This window comes from Camelus dromedarius, chromosome 8, assembly GCF_036321535.1.
Source record: "Camelus dromedarius isolate mCamDro1 chromosome 8, mCamDro1.pat, whole genome shotgun sequence".
Taxonomy (NCBI): Eukaryota; Metazoa; Chordata; class Mammalia; order Artiodactyla; family Camelidae; genus Camelus; species Camelus dromedarius.
This window is the reverse complement of record NC_087443.1, coordinates 56,127,165-56,153,509: the sequence shown is the minus strand read 5'-3', so window position 1 is coordinate 56,153,509 and position 26,345 is coordinate 56,127,165. Positions and strand designations below refer to the sequence as shown.

General features: G+C 41.8%; 1 protein-coding gene across 1 annotated transcript; it reads right to left on the bottom strand.

Moving 5' to 3' along the window:
* PI4K2A (phosphatidylinositol 4-kinase type 2 alpha) lies at positions 1-25,756 on the bottom strand. The gene is made up of 9 exons (XM_010974398.3): positions 25,202-25,756; positions 18,364-18,564; positions 13,882-14,013; positions 13,369-13,522; positions 9,681-9,742; positions 8,110-8,209; positions 7,239-7,372; positions 6,668-6,727; positions 1-2,374 (listed from the first exon to the last, which is right to left on the bottom strand). The coding sequence occupies exons 1-9, from the start codon at positions 25,634-25,636 to the stop codon at positions 2,213-2,215; spliced, it is 1,440 nt and encodes a 479-aa protein (XP_010972700.2). The 5' UTR covers positions 25,637-25,756; the 3' UTR covers positions 1-2,212.
* Positions 25,757-26,345: the final 589 nt, after the last annotated feature.

Sequence of the window (26,345 nt, the reverse complement as noted above, 5' to 3'; positions counted from 1 at the left end):
TCAGAGTTGGATTTGTTATTCGTAATCTGCATGATTTAAATACATTACATACAGTTTCTACAGTGCATTAGAACAATACAGAGGCAGCAGCACTGTCGCAGCCCAACCCCTACTCCCTGACAAGGGGACAGGACCTGTGGCTGGCAGAGGGCTGGGCCGTTTCACGAGTGCCACCCAGAAGCCTGCCCTGGCACTCTGGGCCCTGGCTCTCCTAAAGTCCACATTCAAGGCAACCTGAGTACAGGCTTCAAGGAGAATGGAAGTGGGCCAGGAAAGGACTGGGACCCGCTCCATCTTATGTTGGACCACATGTCCTTCTCATCCTAGAGCTGGTCTGGATGAGGGCAACGTGCAGATCTGCTTGGTGGGGGAAGGAACCAGCTCTCTTGACACCCAGGTGGGGCACTTTACCACCATGTTTGTGTAAAGGTGTCTGAGGAGAGCCAGACACACCTGCGTCCCCTCCAGCCTCTGGGAGCCCTGCTGTTCCCATGTTCCCACAAATGTGCCCCCAAGGCCAGAGTCTGGGCCAGCTCAGTGGGATTGTCAGGGCTGGGGCTGGTTGGGGTGTTGCGCCTTCATCCACAGGGCATGCATGTCCCGCTCCCAGACTCTTCCTGCCAGCTGGGTGGAAGCCCAGGGTCAGCTGGCTCCTGGGGGCTGGACTGGAAGGGGACCAGCCTGGCCCCGCTGACGAGGGCTGCACATCTCTGCCTCCTGAACGGCGGGAGCGGGGCAAGCAGAGGGCACACAGCCACAGTCCTCGCTCCCTTTCTTTGGTTGTTTATCAAACCTTCAAGACAGTTTCTTTCCAAGACTGATTGGCCTATCACAGGGTGCCAGAAACGCAATGTCCAGTAGCACAGGGCTGCCCCTGAGCCACAGGTGGCACCCTCTTCACTCCCCCCAAGGCCATTCTTTGCTTTGGTGTGGAAAGGGCTGGAACAGCTGGCAAGGGGGACAGCTGAGGCAAAGGAGACATGGAAGCAAGGAGACGCACACTGGTCTGGGCAGGCACTAGGGGACAGTGTGAAGACCTCTCCTTTGGGCCCCACCTTTCTCAAGAAGCCATGGAAAAACTGGCCTGGAACAAGAAGTCAGAAAGCAAAGGGAAGCTGCCAGTTAGGAGGCAGAATACAAGTCCTGTTACCTCCACCAGGCAGCAGTGGTAGCATAAAAAGAAGGTCCAAGGACCTAATATCCTGTCCTCTTATGAGCTGAGACCCATCCCAGAACTTTAACCAAGAGCCACTCCAGAACCCAGAACCAAACCTCTAAGTCGAAAGAGTTGAGAAAAAAATACCTGAAACAAAAGGAACAAATTAGAGGACTGGGATAGGTTATCACCTTTGGCTCGGGCTAAGGACTCAGGAAGCAAGGCTGGGGTAGGTTCACCCACAGACCATCACAGCTTCCAGCACACACTTAGGCATGGATCACTTTTGCATGCTGGGAGTCAGCTTCCTCCCTCCTGCCTTTGCCTGAGTGATAAGCAAGCTACAGGCCTGGACTACAGAGGACGGGTCCCTAGCGGGGCAGGGGGCAGAGGTGATCTACACGATCATTGTAAAACTACTGGGAGTCCCAGAGCAAAAGCATCCCCACCATGAGAATCATGTTTGGAGTCAGCCTATTGCACTGATGGGAGGGGAAGGGGAAGAAGACTTGGCAAGAAGCCAAAGGAAAGCGTGGCTTCTATCTGTCCCAGCACTTTTGAGGCACCAGCTGCCTTGGTCCGCAGGAGTAAGGAACTGTGAGGCACGAGGATGTCTGGGTCCGTGTGAATTTAGGTCTGGATCAGAGGTTTCAAACATAAGAGGATCTGGGATTCTGCCTGGGTTTTGCTACTAGTATTTAAATTTGTATTTTTTTTTCTGATGCAGAATATAATGAGGAATTGTAACAAAGTGGAGTGTCAGGGAGGGAAGGGAGTTTCCCAGCCTGCCCCAAGGGAGATGCTCCTTCCCAGGCATCTGGATCCCTTGCACGGAGCACCAGTCCTCCCCAGCACTCAGAAGAGCCCAACAACACACGCTGTCCCTCTGATTGTGCTTCTCCCTGTGCTTGGGAAAGCTCTGAGGGGGATGGCGAGCAGAAAAGAGGGCTCTTGAGGGCACTGCTCTCCACCGGCTTCTGTGGCTTTTCCTGCAACGCTCCCCAGGCTTCCTCCCAGCCCAAGTCTCAGACAATATGCCTTTGTCCGCCTCTGGGTCTACCACCACGAAAAGAAGGGCTTCCGACTCTGAAAGCTCTGTGTGTAGGACTCACTAGAAGACCGCTGGTGAGAACGGGCCGTCTCGACGATCACGGGTGGCATCTGAACGAGATGCAGGGGACTCTTGTTGTCCTTCAGGGCCTGTGTCAGATTTAGGATCTGCAGTGGGAAAAATGAGATCAGTGAGAGAAAGGCCTGGGCATTCTGGTCTGCCTCTGAAGAGAGACCTACAGATAGAGTGCTCCTATAAATCAATACAAAATAAACAATGGGCTAACGGAAAAGTGTACAAATAAGCTATTTACAAAGGTAGGAAAGTAAGTGGGCAATATACAGAAAATGGAAACCTCTCTCTTCATTTAAAACATACAAATGAAAACAAATACCTCCTCTTTTTTTGCCCTCCTAGTTAGTAAAGATACAGAGAAAATGATGACTCAGAGCTGGGGAGAGTTCTGAGGCATGGCTGTGGGCTGGATGTTGGGACAGGTTTTCAGACAGGCAAGTGGAACATAAAGGTTTAAAAGTGAACAGGCCCTCTGACTCAGCAACTCCATTTTTAAGAACTAAGGAAACAATCATTGACATGCACAAAACACTTAGTTTCAATGAATAACAGTGCAGTATCATGAAAACGATATAAATGTCCAGGAGAGTATGAAATCAGTTAATAATTTAAGGGATTAGAAAAAAGCAATTAAAAATATATTCTGTTGGCATGGAAAGCTGATCACAGTGTCTTAGATCAAAAAGAAGGAAGATAAGGAACCAGAATTATAATGTGACCCTATCTTTATTTTCTAAATTCTATTTTCTTATCTACTTACCTACAGAGAAAAAAAGCCTGCAAGTTGGCAGTGATTATCTCTGAGTCAAGGAATTATAGATGATTTTTATTTATTTATTATTGTTTATCCTTATTTTTTGATTTTCCCACAAAAACCATGTGTTAAAAAAAAAAGCCATTTCAACAAGATCTTGTGGTAGCTCATGGTGAAAAAGAATGTGAAAATGAATATATGTATATTTACGTATGACTGAAAAATTGTGCTCTACAATGGAAACTGACACAACATTGTAAACTGACTATAACTCAATAAAATAATTTTTTTTAAAAAGTAAAAAGTCAGCTTTCTGGATCATGTGCAAGAAATGAAACCATTAAATTCTGGCAATGTTGAATTTTTTAATTAAAAAAGCATTAAATTCTCTTATATTGTAAAAAAAAAAAAGCCATTTCAGTTGAATTCTACCTCTGATGCTGTGTTTCATCTTTTTTAAATAAAATTTTTACTTTGGAATAATTTTATATTTACACAAAAATTGCAAAGATAGTACAGACCGTTCCTATATACTATTTACCCAATTTCTCCTAATTTTATCATCTTATATAACCATGGTATATTTACCAAAAATAGGAAATCAACATTGGAACATTAGGATTAACCAAACTCTAGACTTAATGTGGATTTCATGAGCTTTTCCAGTACTGTTCTTTTTCTGTTCCAGGATACCACAGTGCATTCAGATCCTTACAAACTTCTGTCTGTATTTTACAGATACTTCAGATACGTGTCCAGAGGGACACATTTTCCTCCCCTTATCAAAATGAGAATCACCACCATTTATTTTCTCTGTAGGACAGTACAAAAGCTGAAGTTTTCCTACGACAGCCCTCTTCAAACCGTGGGATGTTGAAGATTTTCATGCCAGGCCAGAGACACATGGGAGGGTAAGCTAGGTGGCACCCCACAAATCACACAGACACACAGCCCTCAAGCCACAAATACCTTTGGCTACAAATGCTGCCCCCAGAGAGGCAGAGATTCACCTGGAACAGAGGTCAGAAGGCAGAAGTGGATCCTACCAAAAATTAATTTCTTTTTTACTTACTTGTTTTGGTATTTGGCAGCATCCTACACAGCTTCAAAGAGCCTTGAGTGCAAGATCAGGGCAGAGGACTAAAAGGAAGTTCAAATGGATTTAGGGTGGACTGTGCAGGAGACCACCCAGCTTAAGAGACGGGATCTTACACCTGCTCTGGCTAGGTGTCCCTGTGCTTCCTTTGGCTCTTCAGGTTAGAAGCCACCTCTCAAGCATGCTTAAGTCTTGCATCAGAGGTAAGATGTCAAACTGTCTACAACTCACTTTCAAAAGATTTGGCCAAAAACAAACAAAGAAAAATCTATCTAGGGAGAGAGAGAAATTATATAGATACATTAAAGAGATAAATTATATAGATATATAGAGATAGATACTATTCAGACTGATACTATATAGAGATATGAGATAAAGCAAATGTGGCCAACTAAATGTAATAATTGGTGAGTCTAGGAGAAGACCCCATTCTTTCAACTTTGCTAAGGTTTGAAAATTTTCAAATTAAGAAGTTGAAAATTTTATAGCTAAATGTTAATATACATACATAATGCTAAAAAATAAATACTGTCTTCAAAAGTGTTATCTAAACAGACTCAGACATAGATAATAAACTTATGGTTACCAGGGGTAAAGGGAGTAAAAAGGGATAAATTGGGAGTTTGAAATTTGCACCTCTTGGGTAGTGATGGAAATGTCAGCTATCTTGAGTGTGGTGGTGGTTCCACAGGTGTATACATTTATCAAAGTTCATCAAAGTGTACATCTGAAATATGTGCAGTTTACTGTACAGTAATTATACCACAATAAAGGTGTGAAAAAAATGTTATCTAAAGCAGTTTTCCCTCAGACCCTGAAATCTTTATCTAACTCCTGGTTAGAAGCCCTTATGGTGAATAATAACTTCTATCACCCAACTGCATCTCTCTGGAGGTTCTTCATTCTTCCCTTTGGCTCCAGGCCATTGTACAGCCCCCTGTGTGCTTACGGCTCAGGTAGGTAGAAGGCTGTGACTTCCTTCCACTTACATGCTAGCAGGAGGAGCTGATGCTCATGGAACCTTATGGTTTCAGAGGCAGGCACTCTAGGTTGTAAGATGTCACAGGCCCTCAAAGGACATTAAGCACACAAGATGGAAAGAAAGCTAAAACTGCACTCACTCAACCACACACCCCACCCCACCCTGCTTTCTGCCACTCTTAAATGATAACCCTAACTAAATACAATGAGAGGAGGGTTGCTATGATGTTGGCAAGTGACTGGAGCTGGGAAGGGATTAGAGAAGACAGTACAGTGGGGACAGAGGCACAGACTACAGAAACTTGAGAAGAAGTTTGTTCCTTTATGCTAAGTTCCAGAATACCAGAGTACATCAGGCAGCTTTTAAAAGGTTTCTAAAAATTCAGCCAGTTAACTGGGCCTTTACATTATTTGGAAAATGTAAGAAGACCACATAACTGGTATTCAGGCAGCTATAATAAGTACAGCTCTTAAAACCTCTCTCTGTCCCACTTCCAGGGAAAATGAGCGCAGTAAGCTCAAGAGCTGCTGTCACCAGAAGCCTTTCACGAAGTGCTATAAAGGTAAACGCATAATTATGACTAAGAAAACCTTCTTGTCCTTTAAAGATGTGAGAAGCTGTATAAAAATCATAATCAAAACAGCTAACCCATATTGAGTACTTCAGTACACCAGCACCACTCCAACTGCTTTCAATCATTTATCTCCTAATAACTCTGTAAGGTAGGTGCTCCTATTAACCCCACGTTACAGATGGAGAAACCAAAAGAAAGAGATTAACTCGTTTAACACCTCATAGCTAGTAAATGGCAGAACCAGGATTCAAACCAGGCACTCTGGCCAGTTTGTGCCCTAACTGCTAGGCCACCCAGTTCTCTTTAAGAAGACTTCAAAGTGATAAGCAGAATGTAAGTGTCCTAGTTTCTGGACAATTTTTCAAGCTATTCTTTACTATTCTTTGGAAGATCAACAATGCTACGGGGGTTTCCTTAGCTCTCTTTGAAGGTGAAGTGGAGAAAGAAGAAATAATATGGCTTATAACTGTAACAACAAAAATTATAATCATGGCCAACATCTGAGTGCTTACCATGTGCCAGGCATTGTTTTTACTAAACACTTGATATGAATTATCTCCTATAATCCTCTGGCCAACCATGCAAAGTATGACTCCTGTCCCAGTTTATAAACAAGGAAGCGGAGGCTCTTGCCCAAGCCATGATGCTTGGAAGTAGTGATGCAGCAGTGTGATTCCAGAGCCTTAATCACCAAGACACACGGCCAGCCTTGGGTAACTTGAGGACAGGGACCACCGGGTAAATTTACCAATGAATTATCCAGCAAGTGGCACAGCACTAAGCACATTGTAAGAGCTTCACCAAGTACTGGATACCATGGAAGAGGTGGGAGATTTCGGTATTAAGGCAGAGTTACAAATATGTATGACACAGACTAAATTGGGTGTAAAATTCAAGCTTTGCACATTTACTCAACATGAGCATATAACCCTCTCAGAGAGATCCTAGAAATGATGCCAGCAGGATGTCCCAGGCTTACCTGTCCCCGCATGACAGCAATCTGCTTATGGAACTGGCCCCTATCGAAACCAGGATCTTTCTGCAAAAGAAGGGCAGAAGGAGATGGAACCTGCATGAATCCCTCAGAAGAACCCATTTTCTTCTCCCAATAAGACACTTTCTCATAAAGAAAACCTACGTGAGGCTTAGGAGCCTTAGTGAAGTTAACTACCACTCCAGGAACTCCCTGTTTCACAGTTGGGGAACCAGAGGACAAGTAAGTATCTTGTCCTTAGTCTCACTGTTAACTCTAAAGAACTCCAGGCTCTCGTGCTGCACTGGAAAACGAGAGCTCTGCTGATGCGCTGCAGCCACATGACACAAGTGACACACAGGATGCATGCCAGTGTGCTTCATCATAGTTGCAATTTTTTTCAAACCAATCCAAACTAGGTCTTGCTGTCCACAGTGGGGAATCTTGTTCTTCACAGGCTAACACAAGCCAGAGGGGATGTTTCCATTCTCTCTTGGCTTGTATCAGGTCCAATTAGAAAAACCATTGGAATTCTTTCTTCTATATGGTTATAGAGCCTGAGGTTCCCAGGGCTAACCTTGAAGAGTTCATACAGGTCCTCCTCCAAATCCTTCACGAAGTTAGGGTCCGATATCTTTGGAAGAATCAGATCTTTGATCTCTTGAGAGAATGGGACTTTTGCCTGGGGCAACCAAGCCCAGTAAAAAGGATCTGAAAAGAGAAAAAGTCAAAAGCAAAGCTGCTGTTGAAAAAGTCCCTACCCATCTATGTCCTCCACCTATCAGATCACTGGCAAAGGCAGGACACCCCTCTTAGCTGAGACACAAAGAGAAGAAAAGTTATAAGGACTGTTAACCCTACAGGTTACACAGTAAGCGGAGGAACTAGGATTCAAACCCAGGTCTGCCTAATCCCACAGCCTGTGCCCTTTCTCAGACATTATATGACTTTCCAAGACACAAGCCTGTCTAGAAGCAATTAGTTGCCACTAAAACACTGAGATGTTCCTTCTGACAAGACACACTAGTACTGCAAAGGGGCTAGTGACCCCCTTCTTGTATCTCTCCCTTTCCAAGTTTCTCATTTACAGCGGGGCAGGGGTTGGCTTCCAGGCTGCTGACAAGGAAGACAGAACACTGATGGCAGCTTATATTTAGAAACACAAATAGAATAAATTATGATAAGATAGTCCTCGGAAAAAAATAAGAAAAATGCAAAGCAGAGATGTGAAAACTCAACTCTATGCTTCTAGTGGGAATAATGTAAGGCAAAAGTTATACTAAAAGCACAGCAGGAGTAGCTGCCACTGTGCTCAAGTGCATGAGCTGCATTATTTCATAAAGTCTTAGAACAATCCTGTGATAGAGGCATTATTATCTTCACTGCACAGATAAGAAAACTGAGACTGAGCAAGAAAAGAGCCAGACCACAGTGGTCTTGAGACTTACATGCCCTCCAGGAGTCAGGATGCTTCAGGGGGAAAGCCAGCCCATTGTCTATGGCAGCCACCTTGATAACAGGCTCCTTCACCACTACCCAGTCTGTGTCCTGAAGAGGAAGGAAAGATTAAATACTTACAGAGTCCCTTTAAAGTAGTAAGAAAGCATCCCATCTCAACCTCCTCAGGCACCAATCCCTACTCAACTTCTGACCTAATTTCCATATTGTTACTTAGACTTGATACATTTATGGGACCTCTGATTTGGCTTATTCAAGGTTCTCAGAGTCCCTTTCTCATCTGAGAAAAGGTATACTTCCCCAAGAGTTGCCACAGTCCTTGGTAAGATGGGACATTGACAATAACAAAAGATAACTAGAAGCCATTCCTCCTAGGGAAAGGCAGTGAGAATCCTGAGTATAAAAAGAAGAAAAATCAACTTTCAGTCAATCAAGGTCCTTTTGTGTGGACCTTGACTCAGATGCCACTTCACTGGTGGTTACCACATTTTCCAGTAAGATAACAGAACCATGGAAGATAAGAGTTGGCTGCTCTTGCTCAAGGCAGTCTGTTCCACTGCTTCAGTGATACATTAAAAAGAAAAGGACAAGAGCTGGATGCACAGAGAGTGGAGACATTCCCATGACTGTCTACTTGGCTACCTGCTTCAGGTTAACCAGTGCCATCACAGGAACAGGGAATGTGGGTCCAGGATACCTGCATCAGAATCCTCTGTGATACCTTATTAAAAGTGGGAAGTCAGTTTTACCACAGACCTAATGGAAGAATGGCTTGTAGAATCTGTACTACTTTTAATAAGCTCTTTGGGTGATTCTGATGGACAGAATTTGAAGCCCACTCTTAGAAAAGGAAGTAAGGACACTATCAGGATGTGTTAACGAACCTTATTGTGGTAAATATTTTGCAATATACACATGTATCAAATCATCACATTGTACATCTTGCACAATGTTATATATCAATTGTATCACAATAAAGCTGCAAGGAAAAAAAAACTGCAAGGAATAAAATCCAACCTCACTCTCCTGCTCCAGGTAGCCTTCCTGCTAATTTTTTAAAATAACACAGACTGAATAGGGATAGGGAAGTGTGGTGGAGTATAAAAGCAATGAGAGAGTAAAGAAAGTTGCACAATGTAGCTTTTTCTAAACTGATGTTCTGTGGAATTGCAGTCTCTTATGAGAAAAGCATTCCACGGTCAAAGGTTTAGAAATCACAGACCAAACAAAATCACACTGGTTTATTTAATGCACTATTTCTCAGACCTTTATTATGCTACTGTGTAATGTGACTCTCCTAAAAAGGCACAAAGTATGTAATATGATCCAAACTTACTTGAAATTTTCTTCATTCTATCTCTATTAACATCATTCAGTAGGATATTCCTTAAAAAACAGATTGAGGAAATCTCTACCAAATATTAACCTATCAATTTTAATGACATGTGCTATCCTGATTCTTCTGAACTTATGTGACACAGACATCAGACCATTATGCACTTCCATATTATGCATATATTCCATCTCATCCTCTTCTTCAAGATACAGATCAGCCTCTTACCCGAGAGCTAGAACTATCCATTGGACAATCATATTTAATCAGCCAGTTGTCATTGCCTCGATCTGTGAACAGAAATATGAAGTTAGCAGAAAACACGGGGGTGACTTTCACTTTCAGTAATGATAAACTAGATATTTTGGACAGTTGGACCAATCATTCTACTAAAAACAGCTATAAAAAATGAATAAAATATTTTTAAATCTTGAAGGCACTAGAGATTGTATAAGACCCTTAAGAGATAACATGTCAGCATCTGGGAGAGAAAGGAAATCCAGAGGGAGAGTCCAGCATTTGTGGCTTCTTTTCTCTTATAGCACTTGCTGATTTGGCAAGAGGTGGCTACAGGGCTGAGAGACAGAACTGTGGAGCTAGGGAAACAAAATTATAGTCTGGTGACTGATAAGGGGGAGGAAACTCTGGTAAATCATTGATGCTTTGAGTTGAAACCTGAAGAGCTACATGTTGGAAGTAAGCAGTTTCCCCTCAATGCCTGAAATTAAAGTGATCCTGGATTGCCAGTGACCCTAGGCTGCTTGCCAAAAGCAAACATCTTCTTCCAGACAGGATTTATACCAGCATCTTAAGCCTCCAAATATTTCTACAATCTCTGATATACAGTATCTGATAATCAAAAATAACAAGGTATACAAAGAGACAAGATGACACAAATAAAAACAAAGAAGACAGAAAATTAAAACAAATCTACAGGGACACCAAACAATGAAAATACAGGCTCTAAAATGTTCAAGATAAAATCCTTAATATGTTTAAGAAGATAAAAGGCAAGATTAAGAGTATCAGCAGAAAATAGCAATCTATAAAAGAGAATCAAATAGAAATTCAGGAACTGAAAAATACAGTTACCAAAATTAAGAACTCACAGATAAGCTTAATAGATTGTGCTAAAGAAAGAAGCAGTGATATGAAAGACAGACCACAGGAAATTAGCCAGAATGAAGTACCCAAGAAAAAAAGATATATACATGAATGTATATCTAACATGTAACTGGAGTCGCAGAAGGAACAGAGAAAATAATGGGCAGAAGTAATATTGAAAGAGATAATAGTTGAGAATTTTCCAAAAGTGAAAAGATATCAAACTATAGATTCAAGGAATCCTGCAAACACAAAGAAAAATACACCTAGGTATATCACAGTAAAAGTGTTTAAAACTTCTCCGCAGAAACCATGGGAGCAAGAAGACAATGAAATGTTTTTAAGAAAAACTGCTGAAAGAAAATAATAGCCAATCCCAAATTCTATACCCAGTAAAAATATCCTTCAAGAATGAAGGTGAAATAAAGACATTTCAGACAAACAAAATCAGAAATTCATAACCAGCAGACTAGTACCTCAAAATAATAAATGTATATATGAAAAACCCACAGCAAACATCATACTCAATGGTAAATTTCTTTCTCTAGGATCTAGAACAAAGCAAGAATGCCCACGTTCACCATTTCTATTCAACACAGTACCAAAAGACCAGAGCAATTATGCAAGGAAAATAAATAAAAGGCATCCAAATTAGAAAGGAAAAGGTAAAATTATCTCTGTTCACAGATGATATGATCCTATATGTAGAAAACCCTAAAGATTACACACACACACACACACACACACACACACACACACAAACTATTGGAACTAATAAACTCAGCAAAAGTACCAGGATAACAAGTCAACCACAAAAATCAGTTACACTTCTATAATAACAATGAACAATCCAAAAAGGAAATTAAGAAACAATTCCATTTACAATAGCATCAAAAAGAATAAAATACTTAGGAATTAATTTACTAAGGAGGTAAAAGACTTGTATAATGAACACTACAAAACATCGCTGAAAGAAATTAAAGAAGACATAAATAAATGGAAAGACACCCCATGTTCATAGAATGGAAGACTTAATATTGTTAAGCTGTCAATACCACTCAAAGCAAAGCAATCTAGAGATTTAATGCAATTCTATCAAAATTCCAATGATGTTTTTTGCAGAAATAGAAAAACCCATCCTAAAATTCAGATGGAATCTCAAGGGATCCCAAATAACCAAAACAATCCAGGAAAAGAACAAATCTGAAGGACTCACATTTCCTCCAAAACTTTCAAACTTACTGCAAAACTATACTTACTCAAAAACCTACTACAAAACTATAATAATCAAAACAGTGTGGTACTCGCATAAAGACAGACCAATGGAATACAATAGAGAGTCTAGAAATAAATCTTCATATATGTGATCAAACAATTTTCAACAAGGGTGGGAAGCCCATTCAATAGGGAAGAGACAGCCTTTTCAACAAATTGTGCTGGGAACTGGATATCTACATACCAAAGAATGAAGTTGGACTCTTACCTAACACCATATACAAAATTTTTAATTCAAAATAGATCCATGACCTAAATCTAAAACCTAAAACTACAAAATTCAGAGAAGAAAACAGGGCAAAAGCTTCATGACATTAGATCTGGCAATCATTTCTTAGCTATCACATGAAAGGTATAGATAACAAAAGAATAAAAAAGACTTCATGAAAAATCTTAAATTGCATCAAAAGACACGATAAAAAAAATACACTGTCAACAGAATAAAAAGGAAACCCACAGAATGGGAGGAAATACTTACAAGTCATATATCTGATATGGGATTAATATTCAGAATATATAAATAACTCCTACAACTCAACAAAAATAAAACAAACAATCTGATTCAAAGATGGACAAAGGACTTAAGCAGACATTTCTCCAAAGATATACAAATAGCAAAAAAGCACATGAAAAGATGTTCAACGTAACTAATCATGAGGGAAATGCAAATCAAAGGTACAATGAGATACTACTTCACACCTATCAGGATTGAGACTACCAAAAAAAAAACAAAACCAAAAAGCCCAGAAAATAGCAAGTGATGGTGAAGATGTGGAAAAACTGAAACTCCTGTGCACTGCTGATGGGAATGTAAAAATTGTGCAGCTGCTGTGGAAAACAGTATGGTGGTTCTTCAAAAAATTCTAAACATAGAATTACCATATGATACAGAAATTCCACTTCTGGGTGTATACTCAAAAGAACTGAGAGAGGATCTCAAAGATATCTGTACACCCATGTTCGTAAGAAAATTATTCACAATAGCTAAAATGTGGAAACAACCCAAGTGTCTGTTGAGAGATGAATGAATGAGTGAAATGTGGTATATAACACAATGGACTATTATTCAGTGTTAAAAGGGAAAGAAATTCGGACATATGCTACAATATGAATGAACTTTGAGGACATTAGGCCAAGTGAAAGCCAGTCACAGATGGCAAATACTGTGTAAGTCCACTTATATGTGGTACCAAAAGAAAACTGTCCCGTGACAGGCTGGGCCACCATGAATGACTAGGAATCAAGGATAAGAGCACTCTTCACGTTGCTTTGGAAAAGCCAAAGCATTTTCTGTCTGGGACGAGGAAAGAGGCAAAGATAAAACTTAAATACTAGCCACAGGCCTCGCCACCTCTGACAACTACACATAATATGCCTGGACAAAGCTTGTCTTGGGTAAGTATTTCAAGACACTCCCCAAATGTGTATTATCCTTCTGTCTTAGAAAAAACTCATCCTGATAGGGCACTCTGATACTAAGCTCTGCAAGCCTCACCACAGTCGGGCATAGGGCACAGGACCACCCACAGCTGCTCACCAGTGTTGCGGATGATGTAATCCAGCACCACCAACCGCTCAAACTGTAGCAGCAGTTGCCGGTTAGTGTTCTCAGGGAGAGGTTCGGCTTCAAAACGCCGTAACCAATAGTCTGCATCTTTGTAGCCTTCAACAAAGAGCTGGAATGAACCAACCTGCAACCAAAAAAGAGGAATAAAGGTATTGCCCTATAGCCTAAGTCCAAAGATCCCAGGAGTAAGCCAGGTGCCCACTAAGGCCCTGTGAAGTTTGTATCAGAAAAGGGTTGTGACAGAGATTGCCCATCCAAACTCAAGAAGCCCACCTAAATGGTCCAGAGGAGTAAAGTGAGAAAGTTAAGTCTCTATTCTCTGCAGAACCATTCCCTAAACCTTGACAGAAATGAGTAAAACAGGAGCCTCAGGGCAGAGCTACTCAAATGTCCACAAATCTGTAGACACCTTGCTTCACCACTTGGATGGACATGCCACTATACATCATCACCTTTGATAAGCCACAGAGGTGCAATCTATACCTTTGGCGGAAGCCCAATGCGGTTAAACCGCTGCCCAACTTTTGGCACTTTCTCCAGCGCAAGCCGCTTGCCCCTGGACTTGACTCGGTCAATGGCACTATAGTTGAAGGTCTCACTGGCCAGGTATACTACCTATAGTGGAAGGAGAAGATACCTAGGTTAGAGTCAAGTTTAAGGACCTATATACCACTATAGTGGAGAATAGCTAGATGCTCACCAGTGCTGTTCCTCTTCCAGGGGACACAGAAAGAATGCATTTCTCAGCCTTCCTAGCAGCTAGGACAGGGTGTACGACTAGTTCAGGCCAATGGAATGTTGACAAAGTGACATATATACATTACTTTCAGGCCCCTAAAATCTCCCATGATCTTTGGTTCACATTCCTCAATCTATACAGCTGGAAATGAAGGGCTCTAGAATGGCAAAACCACCACATCATGAAAAGATCCTAGATTGCTTCTCACTACATGGAGTGGCTTGGGATCTAGAAGAGCTACCTAACTGGCATGGATCTTTTTTTTTTTTTTTTTTAAGTATAATTAGTTGAATGTGTCAACTTCTGGTGTATAGCATAATGTTTCAGTCATACATACACATACTCATATTTGTTTTCATATTCTTTTTCATTATATGTTACTATAAGACATTGAATATAGTTCTCTGTGTTATACAGAAGAAATTTGTTTTTTCTCTATTTTATACACAGCAGTTAGTATCTGCAAATCTCGAACTCCCAATTTATCCCTTCCCACCTCCTTTCCCCTAGGTAACCATAAGTTTGTTTACTATGTCTGTGAGTCTGTTTCTGTTTTGTAGATAAGTTTATTAGTGTCTTCTTTTTTCTTTTCTGGCATGGGTCTTGATATGAGCAAGAAATAAATTCCTACTGTGTAAAACCACTGCAACTCAGGGGTTGTTATAGCAGCTAACATGAATTACCCCGACTCCTACAGCCACCTCCTGGGTTAGGAGAAGATGGCCCAATGCCTATTTTCTCTATAGATAAAAGCAAATTGCAATTTACTCTATGCCCTTTTATTACCTGCTGAATTTTGTACTATGTGCAATTATTTACCTTTAAAAATTAAACAAACATTAAAATTGGTTTTAATTTCTAGTGAGTTGCTATATATATGCATATTTAGACTACATCTGGGGTATTACAGAAGAAACTAGTAATAGCAGCTACCTCTGAGGAGGGGAACCAAGTGGCTGGAAGACAGTGGTGGGAGAGAGGCTGAGTTACTCTTCTCTGTTTACTCAATTGTGCCTTCTAATTTTTGTACCAGATGCATGTATTACCTATTCAAAAATAATTTTTTAATGGGCAACCAATATTGGACTTGATTGTCAAACTACAGTGGTATCGCTGTAGTCCATAATCCATACATACGTCCATTATCACACATCACATTGTCTCATGATTACCCATTTGTATATCTAACTTGTCTCTCAAAGCTAATGAAATGTAGGGTGGATGAGAACATCTTATGCACATTAGTATCCCTAGTACCTACCACAATGCCTGGCACATGCTCATTTATTAAATGAATGAATGAATGAATTACAAGCTTCTTTCAGAGAGGGCAACAAGTGAGTGTTAGCATATAAAGACCTAAAATCAAATTTATAAGAAAATTCTTTCTTTTCCTAAGCCTTGTAAAATTCATTACAAATAACTAATTACTTTTCCCATAAACCTTAGAGAGTGCAAAATAATTCCCTTCCTCCCATCCATCCATTCATCCACTTTTAACAGAGTACCTAAAATAGATGCGCAAAGTACTATAGGTTAGTACCCTCTGTTTTACAAATCAGGAAATACAAGCACAGGAATAAAGGGGGGAAAAAAGGCTTTCCTAAGAGAACCTTGACAGCTTCCATGATGAAAACCCTGGCTCTCAAGCCAAAAACCACCCTTTCCCCCCATCAGATGTATTTTTGATCAATTTTTGTAACAAACCACTTTTCCTCTATGACTAATGAAACTACCACAATCTGAAACCTCACAGGAACACAGAGATAGTGATCAAGTGGAATTAGAGCCTTACTATTTGATTCTCCACTGTAACATAAGCCTCGTTTCCATAGTGACAGATGCTCTGATCAACTGGATAGAATCCTGTCACAGGGTGGGAAGGCAGGGAGAGGAAAGGCTTCCTCTTACTATTCTCCAGCATCTGTGTGTTAGGCTTGCAAAGTTCTGTCTCATCTCAGTCTCATGGAAGACAACTATTTTTATTGTTGCTGGCTTTTTGATGCAAAACATCCTTAGGCCTCATTAAGGCTCTCTAAAAGGGAAAGAGGAAGACCAGAGATGGGGAAGAAAGGGATTGTGGGGAGTGACATTAATGATTAGAATAGTCATAAAAACACCACAGGCTAAGATGCATGGAGTGTTTACCCTGTGCCAGGTGCTGGGCTACAAGTTCAACAGGTATTATCTTGTGTAATCTTAATAGCCACCCTATAAAGTAGGAACTCTTTATATCCCTACTTTTATAGTGAGGAAACTGAATGGGTAGGGGGTGCGGAGGTATCTTAAGTGACGTGTTCAAGGGTCACCCAATAAAGAGCTTCAGGGCTAGAATTCGGACTCAAGCCCTCTGATTCTTAGGCACTGTACTCAAGAAGCAGAGGCAGAGCAGACAGACACTGGGCCAGGGGGTCTGCTTTTTACCTAGTAAAGAAAGGGAAGTACAGAGTGATGAGAAAGTAGTACTTAAAAGCACTTCTAGAGTCTAGGAGGGGCCTAGCAGGAGGATTTTAGGTTAAGCAGTAGATCTAAGGAGCATTAATTATCATATAAGATGTTCAGTGTGCTGTTCAACTATATGTACAGAGAGGACTAAAGCATAAAGGGAAGGAAAGAATTGCACAAGGCCAGGCAATGAATTAGATGTCAGACAGGAGCTACAAGCCTGGAACTACAATCAAACATTCTCTCCATAGACCTGAATGAAGCTGGGGGATCTCTGTTACTGTACTTTCATGGTTTGGTATTTATTCACTGATTCAGCTGATACTTAAGGAAAGCTTAACTATAAAACTTTGCTAGGTGCTGAGAATGCTGGAAGGAAATATCAAGAAGTGGTCCCTTACTTCTATAACCTTACAAACTAGTTGGCTTATTGTTTGGAGTTTGGTGGCAAAGGAGCAGACACAGTTAAACATCCCCAACAATCACATTTTTTTCTAAAGGATGCTGGGAAAACAGAAAAAAAAACAGATCTGAAGGGAAGCTCCTGTCTACTGATCAGGCTCTTTCCCAAAATCTGCTCTCTAACCTGCAAAGAAAACCTCATGCAGGGTTTTTAACTTTTTTTTTTAATAGAGGTACTGGGAATTGAACCCAAGACCTCATGTGTGCCAAACACGTACTCTACCGCTGAGCTATACCCCCTTTCCCCTTAATCTAGTTCCTGTGGGTCAATGGATGTACTTCAACTGGTCTATGAACCATCCCCCAGAACTATATGCAAAACAATAAATGCAAATATGTGTATTTTTTGTGGAAACAAGATTCACAGCTTTCATCAGATTCTCAAAGAGGATTAAGACTCAGAGATACAAAGATGCCCCTGCAGCTTTAGGGCATCCGATCAGAGTTCCACGTGAAGTTGTTACCAAATCTCAGGGAGACACATATTAAATGGGTGGTGACATCCTTAAATTAATGTTAAAGAAATCTGACCAGCAGATTTCTTTCCCTCAGAACCCTTGGAAAGTTTCATGGAACACCCTGTAATACAAGGGTTCTTAACCTAGTGTCAGTAAACTTTCTGAAATTGTATGCAGTCAATTCTGTATTTAAGCATATTTTTGCAAGGGGCGGGCAGGGGTGGGATGGGGTATGGTTCAGAACCTTCATTAGAACCTCAGTTAAGTCCAAATACGTACAAATCCATTCTAAGTGTGGATTTGCTTGGATCCAGGAACCCGATTTTGTTATATCGAGACAAGCACCAGAATTCCATAGCATAAAGATGGGTGAGGAGAATTCCATGTCAGTTCTCTATAGGGGTTTAGGCCAGACCTTTACTCTAACTCTCAGCCCACTCTAGAGTCCTCCTTGCCAGACCTTGCATAAGTATTTGGCTAACATCGCCTAGCCCATTCTAGACTGTATCTAAATCCTGGAATAGCTCAGCAATCTAAGAGAGTGAGCTACAAAAGTAACTAGGTTTCTAACTAGCCTGGGATTACCTTGGATCCAAAGAGCCAGGGAGCCCATACATGTGCATCAGAAGGTCAGTGAACTTTCTGAAATTGTATGCAAAAATTTTATGTGTATCCTTCTCAGGATCAAATCATGAGCCTAAATCTACAACCCACACACCAAAAAATAAAAAGGCTGAGAACCCCAGACTCAGGACACAAATAGCCCTCACTGGACCTAACAGTCCCAATAATGTGAAGCAGGGCTTTAAGCCCAGGAAAACTCTGGCCAGGCAGTAAGGTTCCTGGAGATAGGTCACTGACCTTTGTACGGGGTACAATGTTGAGTTCCAGTTTTTGGTCCACCAGGCTGGCCCCTGCCTCTGAGAGATAGCCTTGGTTGAGGACAAGACAGTCACGGCCAAAGCAGCAGGGACAGCACAGCTTCTGTAGCCACTTGGTCCACTTAGGATTAAGGTGCCCATATGGCTCTTCATTCTTGGGTTTGAAAACAGCAATGATCTTCTACAGAGACAAAAGAAAAAGCGGATATTAAAGGCAAGTTGATTAAAGTAGCCCACAGACCAGGTCAGCTAGGAATCTAGAAAGAAATGAGAGGGCATAGGCAAACAGTCTACATACAGTTAGACACTGGCTTCTTTCCAGCTTGTAAGGGGAAGACACAGCTTGTGTGTGCAGCTGAGAGACCCACTCCCAGAAGGGCTGTGGCCAAAGAAGGTGCCAAGTTTGGTATATACGGTACAACAGATTTTAATACCACCAAACCCCACCTTTCAAGGTACACGCATACACACTGTTGCTCTGCATCAATTAAGTAAAGACTCAACTGAAAGGAAATCAGTAAGGTATTATAGAATGAGGTTAAGAAAATTCTTTCATCAATGTTTGATTTTATCTATCAGCCTAACTATCTCAACCCCTGGGTGTTAACAAAACCTTAAAATAAAAACTTTAGGAATGACCAACTATAAAAGCAACAGAAGAGAAAAATCACAGGAGGAAAAAGGATCTGCTACCTGGTTAGAAACAGGTTCTTTTAAGTAATTCTGATAGGCAAGAAATCAGGACAAGAGAGGCCACAAAGATTAAGATCCATCTTCTCTAGCAGAAAGGAACTTAATCCTCAAAGGTCCGTGGACATATGGGATGCTGCTGCAACCTAGAAACTATGGCTTTCCCTCCTGAAGGTTTCTTCCCCAGCCCTCTGAGGTTGTTTTACATTTATCTCATTCCCTCCAGTCCCCAAACGGGTGCTTTCAAAGGAAGAAAAGTAGATATGCTATCCAAATGATTCATCTTTCTATCATATGACTCTCCCTCCCCTCACCCCACAGCCAACTCAAGCTAGTCTGGGTCATAAGACACTTTCCTGTGAGTGCCACTTCCTGAATGGCTGGTCACAGCAGAAAACATACATCCATCTGTCTGCATTGAGTAAATACTCATATTAGGAATTGGCTAGGCACATATCTCCAACAAACACTGGTTAACCTTGAAGCCAGTTCCTTCAAGAAGCCTTGCAAGGATTTGAGAGGGCAAGAGAAATACAGAACTCTCCTCCTCCAAAATAATCAATTTATTCTTAAAGACAAACTTACTTATTCACCAGAAAAAGTCAAATCATATATTCATATTATAAGTGTTCAGAACTACATTTTTATCCACAGTGGCCAGCCACAGGCCTATTTTAGCCACCTTCCTCTCTGTCTCTGTACCCCTGGAACCCTGCTCTCAGTCACACAGCAGCATAGCAAGTGGTTCACCACACAGACAATGACTGATGACTACTCTCTGGAACCTGGGTAGTGAAACCACAGGACAACTTGAAGCCTGTCCCAGAACCCACCAGTCAGTTCAACTGAGGCATAATGTGGAGTTCAGCAAACTGGTCCCCAGCGAAAGGGAAACCAAGACATTCCTACTATTAGCAGGGCTGAAAAATACCAGGGCTGAAGCTTAAATACTTCTGCTTAAAGAAAGCAGAACTTACAGGCCAAAGATTGCAGGTAAGCAATCATTTACAGACTGACTGACCTCTCCAACTTCTCAATTTCCTTCCATCATAAGGAGAATTAGAAAGCATTTCATCAACTCTAAAAGCATCCATGGTTCTCTCAGTATTACAAGGGTTTAATGAAATAATAACGCCTGGAATGGACAAATGGAGGAATGGTAGAGTGGGAAGGATGGAGGAACAGAAGGACACTCAGACAGAGGTGGGGAGACAAGTAACTTTCAGGACTAAGTGTCACCTCAGTTCAATTCAATTCTGCTAACATTTGCTCAGTACCTAGTTTGTGCAAGACAGTGCGTCAGCACTCTGTGGGTTTCCTAGATAGACACATAAAACAGCCTCTGGCCTAATTTCCAAAGCTAATGTTAACTTCACATACTGAATACTCAGGAATACTGTCCTAATTCATAGAAAACAAACTCTAAAACCACTCAAATTAGAAAGACACCCACCATTATTTGGTTGAGAAAGAAAATGGCTACTGTCTATTTTTCTCACCATCCTCTCTCTTCTTTAATTTACTTTTCAATCCCTTTATTACATTTAGGAGAAAGCTTCAGTTTGATGTCAAAATTTTAAAAACACCTTCCCTGAACACTCACTTACTAAATCCGAAGGGGTTGAGGTGAGGGAGCTCAAGTAGCAGCAATCCATGAAAGCAGGGATAAAAACAGCTCTGCACAAGGAAGTAAGAGGCCACTCACTGGCTGGTGCCAGACCCACAACCAATTACTGGAACCCAAAGGGTTTCCTATATCCACTCAGCAGCCTCAAGTAGGAGGGTGCTATGCTATATTAAAAATTAAGACAGTTCAAGCACATAACTGTGAAATATCCAAAAACAATGCTTAATAAAACATTTCTCTGAAAGTTTGGTAAACACGAAGTGTATGGTTCTCAAACTTTTTGGTTTCAGGATCCCTTTAAACTCTTAAAAATCATTAAAGATCCTAAAACATTTGTTTACGTGGGTAAAATCTATGTTTGCTGTATTAGAAATTAAAGCTAAGATGTTAAAACTATTTATTAACTCACCTAATAATAAAAATAAACCTATTACATGTTAACATAAGTTACATGCTTTTTATAAAAAATAACTATATTTTCAAAAACAACTTTTAGTGGGAAGACTGGCATTGTTTTACATTTTTACAAATCTCTAATGTCTGTCAATAAAAAACAACTATATTCTCACATCTTCTTAATATCCAATCTGTTTCGATATCACACATTATGCACCCTCTGGAAATCTCCACTGTACACTCATAAGGAAATGAGAGTGAAAAAGGCAAGTCTGTATTCTATATTAGAATTTGGATAGCCCTCTTTGACTTAGCTATTTAGGTAGAAAAGCCTAGTTTACAAAAGGGAAGGATGGACTATTCCAAATATATGGGACTCTGAAAGATGATCAGATCCAAATAGAATGTAGTAGAAAATATTTAGATTGTATTTATTTTCCTGTCCACTGCCATCAACCCAATCTGCCTCATCCATCACAACTTGTGGCCTGGGACAGCTCCCTATACCAGATGGTAGACGATGCTGAAAAATCTCAAGAACTACATCTATGTATGGTATACAAACTTGACTGTCTCTTAAAACTCTAGTAAAAACAAGAATTCTGTTTGAGATCTTTATTTTTTATTTGGCTATCAGTGTGTTTCTCAACCAAGGGTAAGGATACCAAAATTTCTTGGAAGGCACAGGTAGTTGGAAGAAGCACAACCAATATTATAACATAATTTTATATTTGAAAAATGGAAAATAATACTGTGTCGTTTTCATGACAAACTCTTTGTGAATAAAGTATTTTTTTTAAAGCCTGAAAATTACTGATGCAAGGCAAGTTCCTAGAACACGTGAGCAGTATCCGTAGAATTATGAAGCAAATACCAACTGGCATTATCTAATGAATTACTATTCTCAGTATGAAAGCATCTTCTCAAAATCATACCTTTGCCTTATTCAACACCATGTATCCAAGAAAGCCTAACTAGAGGTCATTGGGCATGTAACTTAAAAAAGAAACAAACTAAGTACTCTGAACTCCCACTAAGCACCAGAAACTATGCCAGGGGCTTTCAAGTGTGATGTCTCATTTAATGCTCTTAATAAATTAGCAAATCATGTGCTGTTCTGTGATTTGGCAATGTAAACATCCAGTATTACTGGCCTCACCAAACAAAAAATGCTCAAAAAATATGTTAGTAGGTAATTGGGCATGAGACCTGAAGGACAAGGGTACAGGTGAGGAGGGTAATATGAACACTCTCTACCAAGACTCCTGATCTAGCATTTTCCATCTTACTGTTTCAGGTCCCAACTTGTTTGTCCTGAGGAAGAAACCATCCTAAATTGAGAAATGGAATCAGGGCTGTTACCTACAAGAACCTTTCAGACCGTCCAGCTCCAAAAGTAGCTGTGGCAGAAAGTGCTGGTTTCCCCAATTCCTGTTCCCTCTTCCTGCCTGGACACAGGTCTCTGATTTTTAGCCAGGCAAAGTGAAGACTATAGTTCACAGCCTCTACTGCAGCTAAGTTATGGACAGTATGATGTAAGGAGAAGAGTTTGGTGCAACTTCTAGGAAATGTCTTACAGGGCGAGGGCATCCTCTCCCTCTCCTTCTTCCAGCTGGCTGAAAGGCAGACAAGGTGTCTGCAGCTGGAGCAGCCATCTTGGATCATGAAGTGGAAGTCACAGGTTAGGGATGGCTGACCAGCTGGATGGAAGGATGCATATTGTTCATAATGTAAGCCCGATAAAGTGAAATGGCATGCCAGATCTGAGTAGCCTGCAGACTTCTTTTATGAGAGTTAAATATACTTTTATTCAAGTCATTATTATTTTAAATTTTTTGTCACACATAGCCAAATTTAGTCCTAACCAATATGGTAGGTGAAAAGAAAAACAAGAGATGCAGATGACTAAGTCTGAGGCAGCAGTACATAATGGTTAGGAGCATGAACTCTGGATCCAGTCTGCTTGGCTCTGAATCCTGCCTCCCACTTACTAGCTGTGAGATCCTGGGCAAATTAGTTATACTGTGTGTCTGAGTGTCATCATCTGTGGGGATACTAATAATAGGACCTACCTCCAAAGGTGTTATGAGGATTGAGTGAATTATTTTTTGTAAAGCACTTTAAATAGTACCTGGCATACAATAAATGCTATCTAAGTATTTATTAAATAAAATAAATAAACATATTTGGAGCAGGGCCAAAGATGACAAAACCAACCACAGTGAGTCTGTGGTCCAGTATAACCCACCACAGCATTTAGGAAGTGATCCTCTGCTCTGAATCATATTTTCCTCAGTGGGAACAGGATGGTTACATTAATAAGTTTTGTCAGGTCCTATGTGTTTTGACTTCCCCTCTAAGAAAGAATAGTGGCCAGAAAATTTAAGAGACTGAGATCCTGGAAACCACCAAGAAGCATATCCATAGCCTGTCATTCCCTGTGGCCTATGTACTAGATGGTAGTACTTTACCTGCCAGGTAGAACTGAGAGATCATATTACTCCCACCTGTGAGAGCAACAGATCACTTCTCAGCTGACCTGACACACTTTCCATGCAGCTGTAACAGTGTCATGAAAGAAAAATAAAAACCTTCCTCCTGCTTCTATCAAAGATAATCTTAGCCCCTTCTTACATCAGCCAACAAGCTAAAAAAAAAAAAAAGAAAAAAAACCAACACTCATATCTTAGATGTCATTCCAGTTCCCAAATTAAAAAGATGAAAACATCTCACTAACATTTAAATTTCACCCCCTCCCCATTTTCTTTTCTTCTAGAAGTGATGGTTCCCCTTTGAGCTTTCAATTTAACTCACCGCTCCCTTATTTGACAGACTTGGAAAGACTTACTATCCACAAAGTTTTTCCCCATCTCAGTTTATGTTAACTGAGCTAATGGCAGAATTGACCTCTGGCTCTTGATGATAATTCAGGGACATCCGATAAAATAACTGAATCCTTCAATGAATCTAACTAAGAGCTACAAGTCACAGTCCATCCTGGCCACTCAGCACGCACACCTATCAAAAGAGCACACCACCCATCTAAAGAGTTCACACAGGAGAGATGCAGGGAAAATCTGAGGGACCCTTGACATCTATCATTTTAATAAGTATAGCAATAATACATTTTCCCAATAAACCATTGTGGTCCATCTGAGAACTTTAACGAAATTTTCCACTCATTGATATTCCAAAGATTAGTATCCACATGTCTTAAATTCTTCTGTGATTATCGAAAGAATAAAGGTCAGTTTTCAGCTGCCCCGGTCACTCCAAGCCCCATCCCATCCCATCCCCATCCCCCTTTATACACATGCAGGAGACAAAATAAAGGTTAGCCAAACACTCTGCCTTAGCTAAAAAAGCAAACTGCTGATAGTCCTGGGTGAGAAACGAAAGTAAAAAGTAGCTGACAGTCCCATGTTTCTCAGGCTCTACATTCTAAACTGAGGAATCATTTTTTAAAAACTGAACGATTTCCCAGAAGTGAGCAATAACCAGGACAGGTGAAACTGTTGAGTCCACCCACTCTATCACCAACATCTGCCAATAAGAGATCTGGGACGGTGGCAAGAAACATCCCACAACACAGAAGGCTGGAAATGAACTCTCAGAGACCCTGATGGGTCACTCGTCCTTCTCAATGAACAATGACAACACTGGTTCGGTCCAAAAAGAGAGAACAGGCTCAAAGATGTAAGTCAGTGGCGGAATAGCAGTCTCTGTAGTTTAAAGCTAAGGAACCGACTAGAAAGCAGCATCTCCCACGTGCATCTCTGTCCAGGGGCCGATTGCCCCATCACACCGCTGGGCCCCTCGCCTGTATCTGGTCAATTTCCTCTTTTCATTTTCCGCTCACTTCTCCCCTACCAAATAAGTTCTGATTTATTTCTTCATTCCGCAGAGCTTCTCCATCTCCAGTCCTCAGAGGCATTCCAAAATCCTGCCAAGGGGGGCCGCACTGTGAAGTTTCTCCCTTTTGCAGCCTTTCGACCCCCCTCTTCCCCCTACAGCCTTCTCCCTCTGGCAGTGCGAAGCCTCAAACTCCCTGGGACAAGCCCACCCTCCCTGAAGCCGGCGGCCGCAGTCCCCACCCCGCTCTCACCCCATGAGGGTCCTTCACGAAGTAGCTTCCGCTGGAGCCCTGATAGATGCGCTCGGGGAAGATGCAGCGCTCGATGGCCAGCTCGGCCTGCCGCACCACCGCCTCGAACTCGGGGTCCTCCGGGAACTCGTTCCGCTCGCGGTGGGCCTGCGCGGCGTGCGCTGCCGCCGCGGCCTGGGCGGCCAGGGCTTGGGCCTGCGCCGCCACGGTTTGGGTTTGACACTGGGCCGCCGCGCCCCGGGCCCGATCCAGCAGTGGCTGCCGCTCCCGGTCGTGGCCTGGCGAGCCCGGCGGAGAGGGGGCCGGGCCGGCCGCCGCCGCCACTCGGACCGCGCCCCCCGGCACCTGCGGAAAGTGAGCGCCCGAGCCAGACGGGAAGGTGTAGTCCGGAGGTTGGGCCCGCTCGGGGGACACGAGTGGGCTCGTCTCGTCCATCCCTCAGGCCGCCGGCTCCAGGACCCCGTGAGCTCCACACTGCTGAGCTCCCGGCTGGGACCAATCCGCGACACCCCCAACCCACGTCTGGCCAACCAGGTCGTGGCGCCTCTTTGGCCCCGCCCCCACCTTCCCTGTTTACTTGGCGACGAGTAGGCACGACCCCTCGCGCGCAAACGGTAGCCAATGAGAACCAGCGCCTACGCAATTGCGCCCTCCGCATTTTTCGCTCGTCACCTTTTGTGAAGACTGCGCATGCTCCAGGGGCAAGCCCTGGGTCAGACACGCCTTCTAGTCTTACCAGCCCAGCCCCGCCCTTAGCTTCCGATTGCTGACCAGTGTTTTGGAGCTTTCAGTAAAGCAGTCTACCTCATCTGTCACTCATTTTTTGGAACCAGCTGTGAGACTGGGGAAATCCAATCTTTGTATCTGTGTTCATTCCATCATACACTCATTCACTAAATATTTATTGAGCACCTACTATATGCTGGAGAGACAGAAGTGAAGCAAAGAAACAAAAAATTCCTGCTCTACCAAATGAAAAGTTTTTAAAAAAAAGTTCCAGCCCTCATGCAGCTTACAGAGTGCCTGGCCTAATGTTCAATGCTTATTTCTTAATTGAAGAAAACTATGGTCCCATTAGACTAAAAAATTCCAAGAGGTAGGGGGGAGGGTATAGCTCAGTGGTAGAGCATGTGCTTAGCATGCA

Bases quoted from the DNA above. Each gene is read 5' to 3' on its own strand.
- PI4K2A (XM_010974398.3), bottom strand. From the start codon at position 25,636: ATGGACGAGACGAGCCCACTCGTGTCCCCCGAGCGGGCCCAACCTCCG. The intron at 14,014-18,363 runs GTCAGTGACCTA...CTTCCACTATAG, and splicing joins ACATTGTACCCCGTACAAAG to GTAGTATACCTGGCCAGTGA. The intron at 7,373-8,109 runs GTAAGTCTCAAG...TTCTCTTTTCAG, and splicing joins TCCTGACTCCTGGAGGGCAT to ATCCTTTTTACTGGGCTTGG.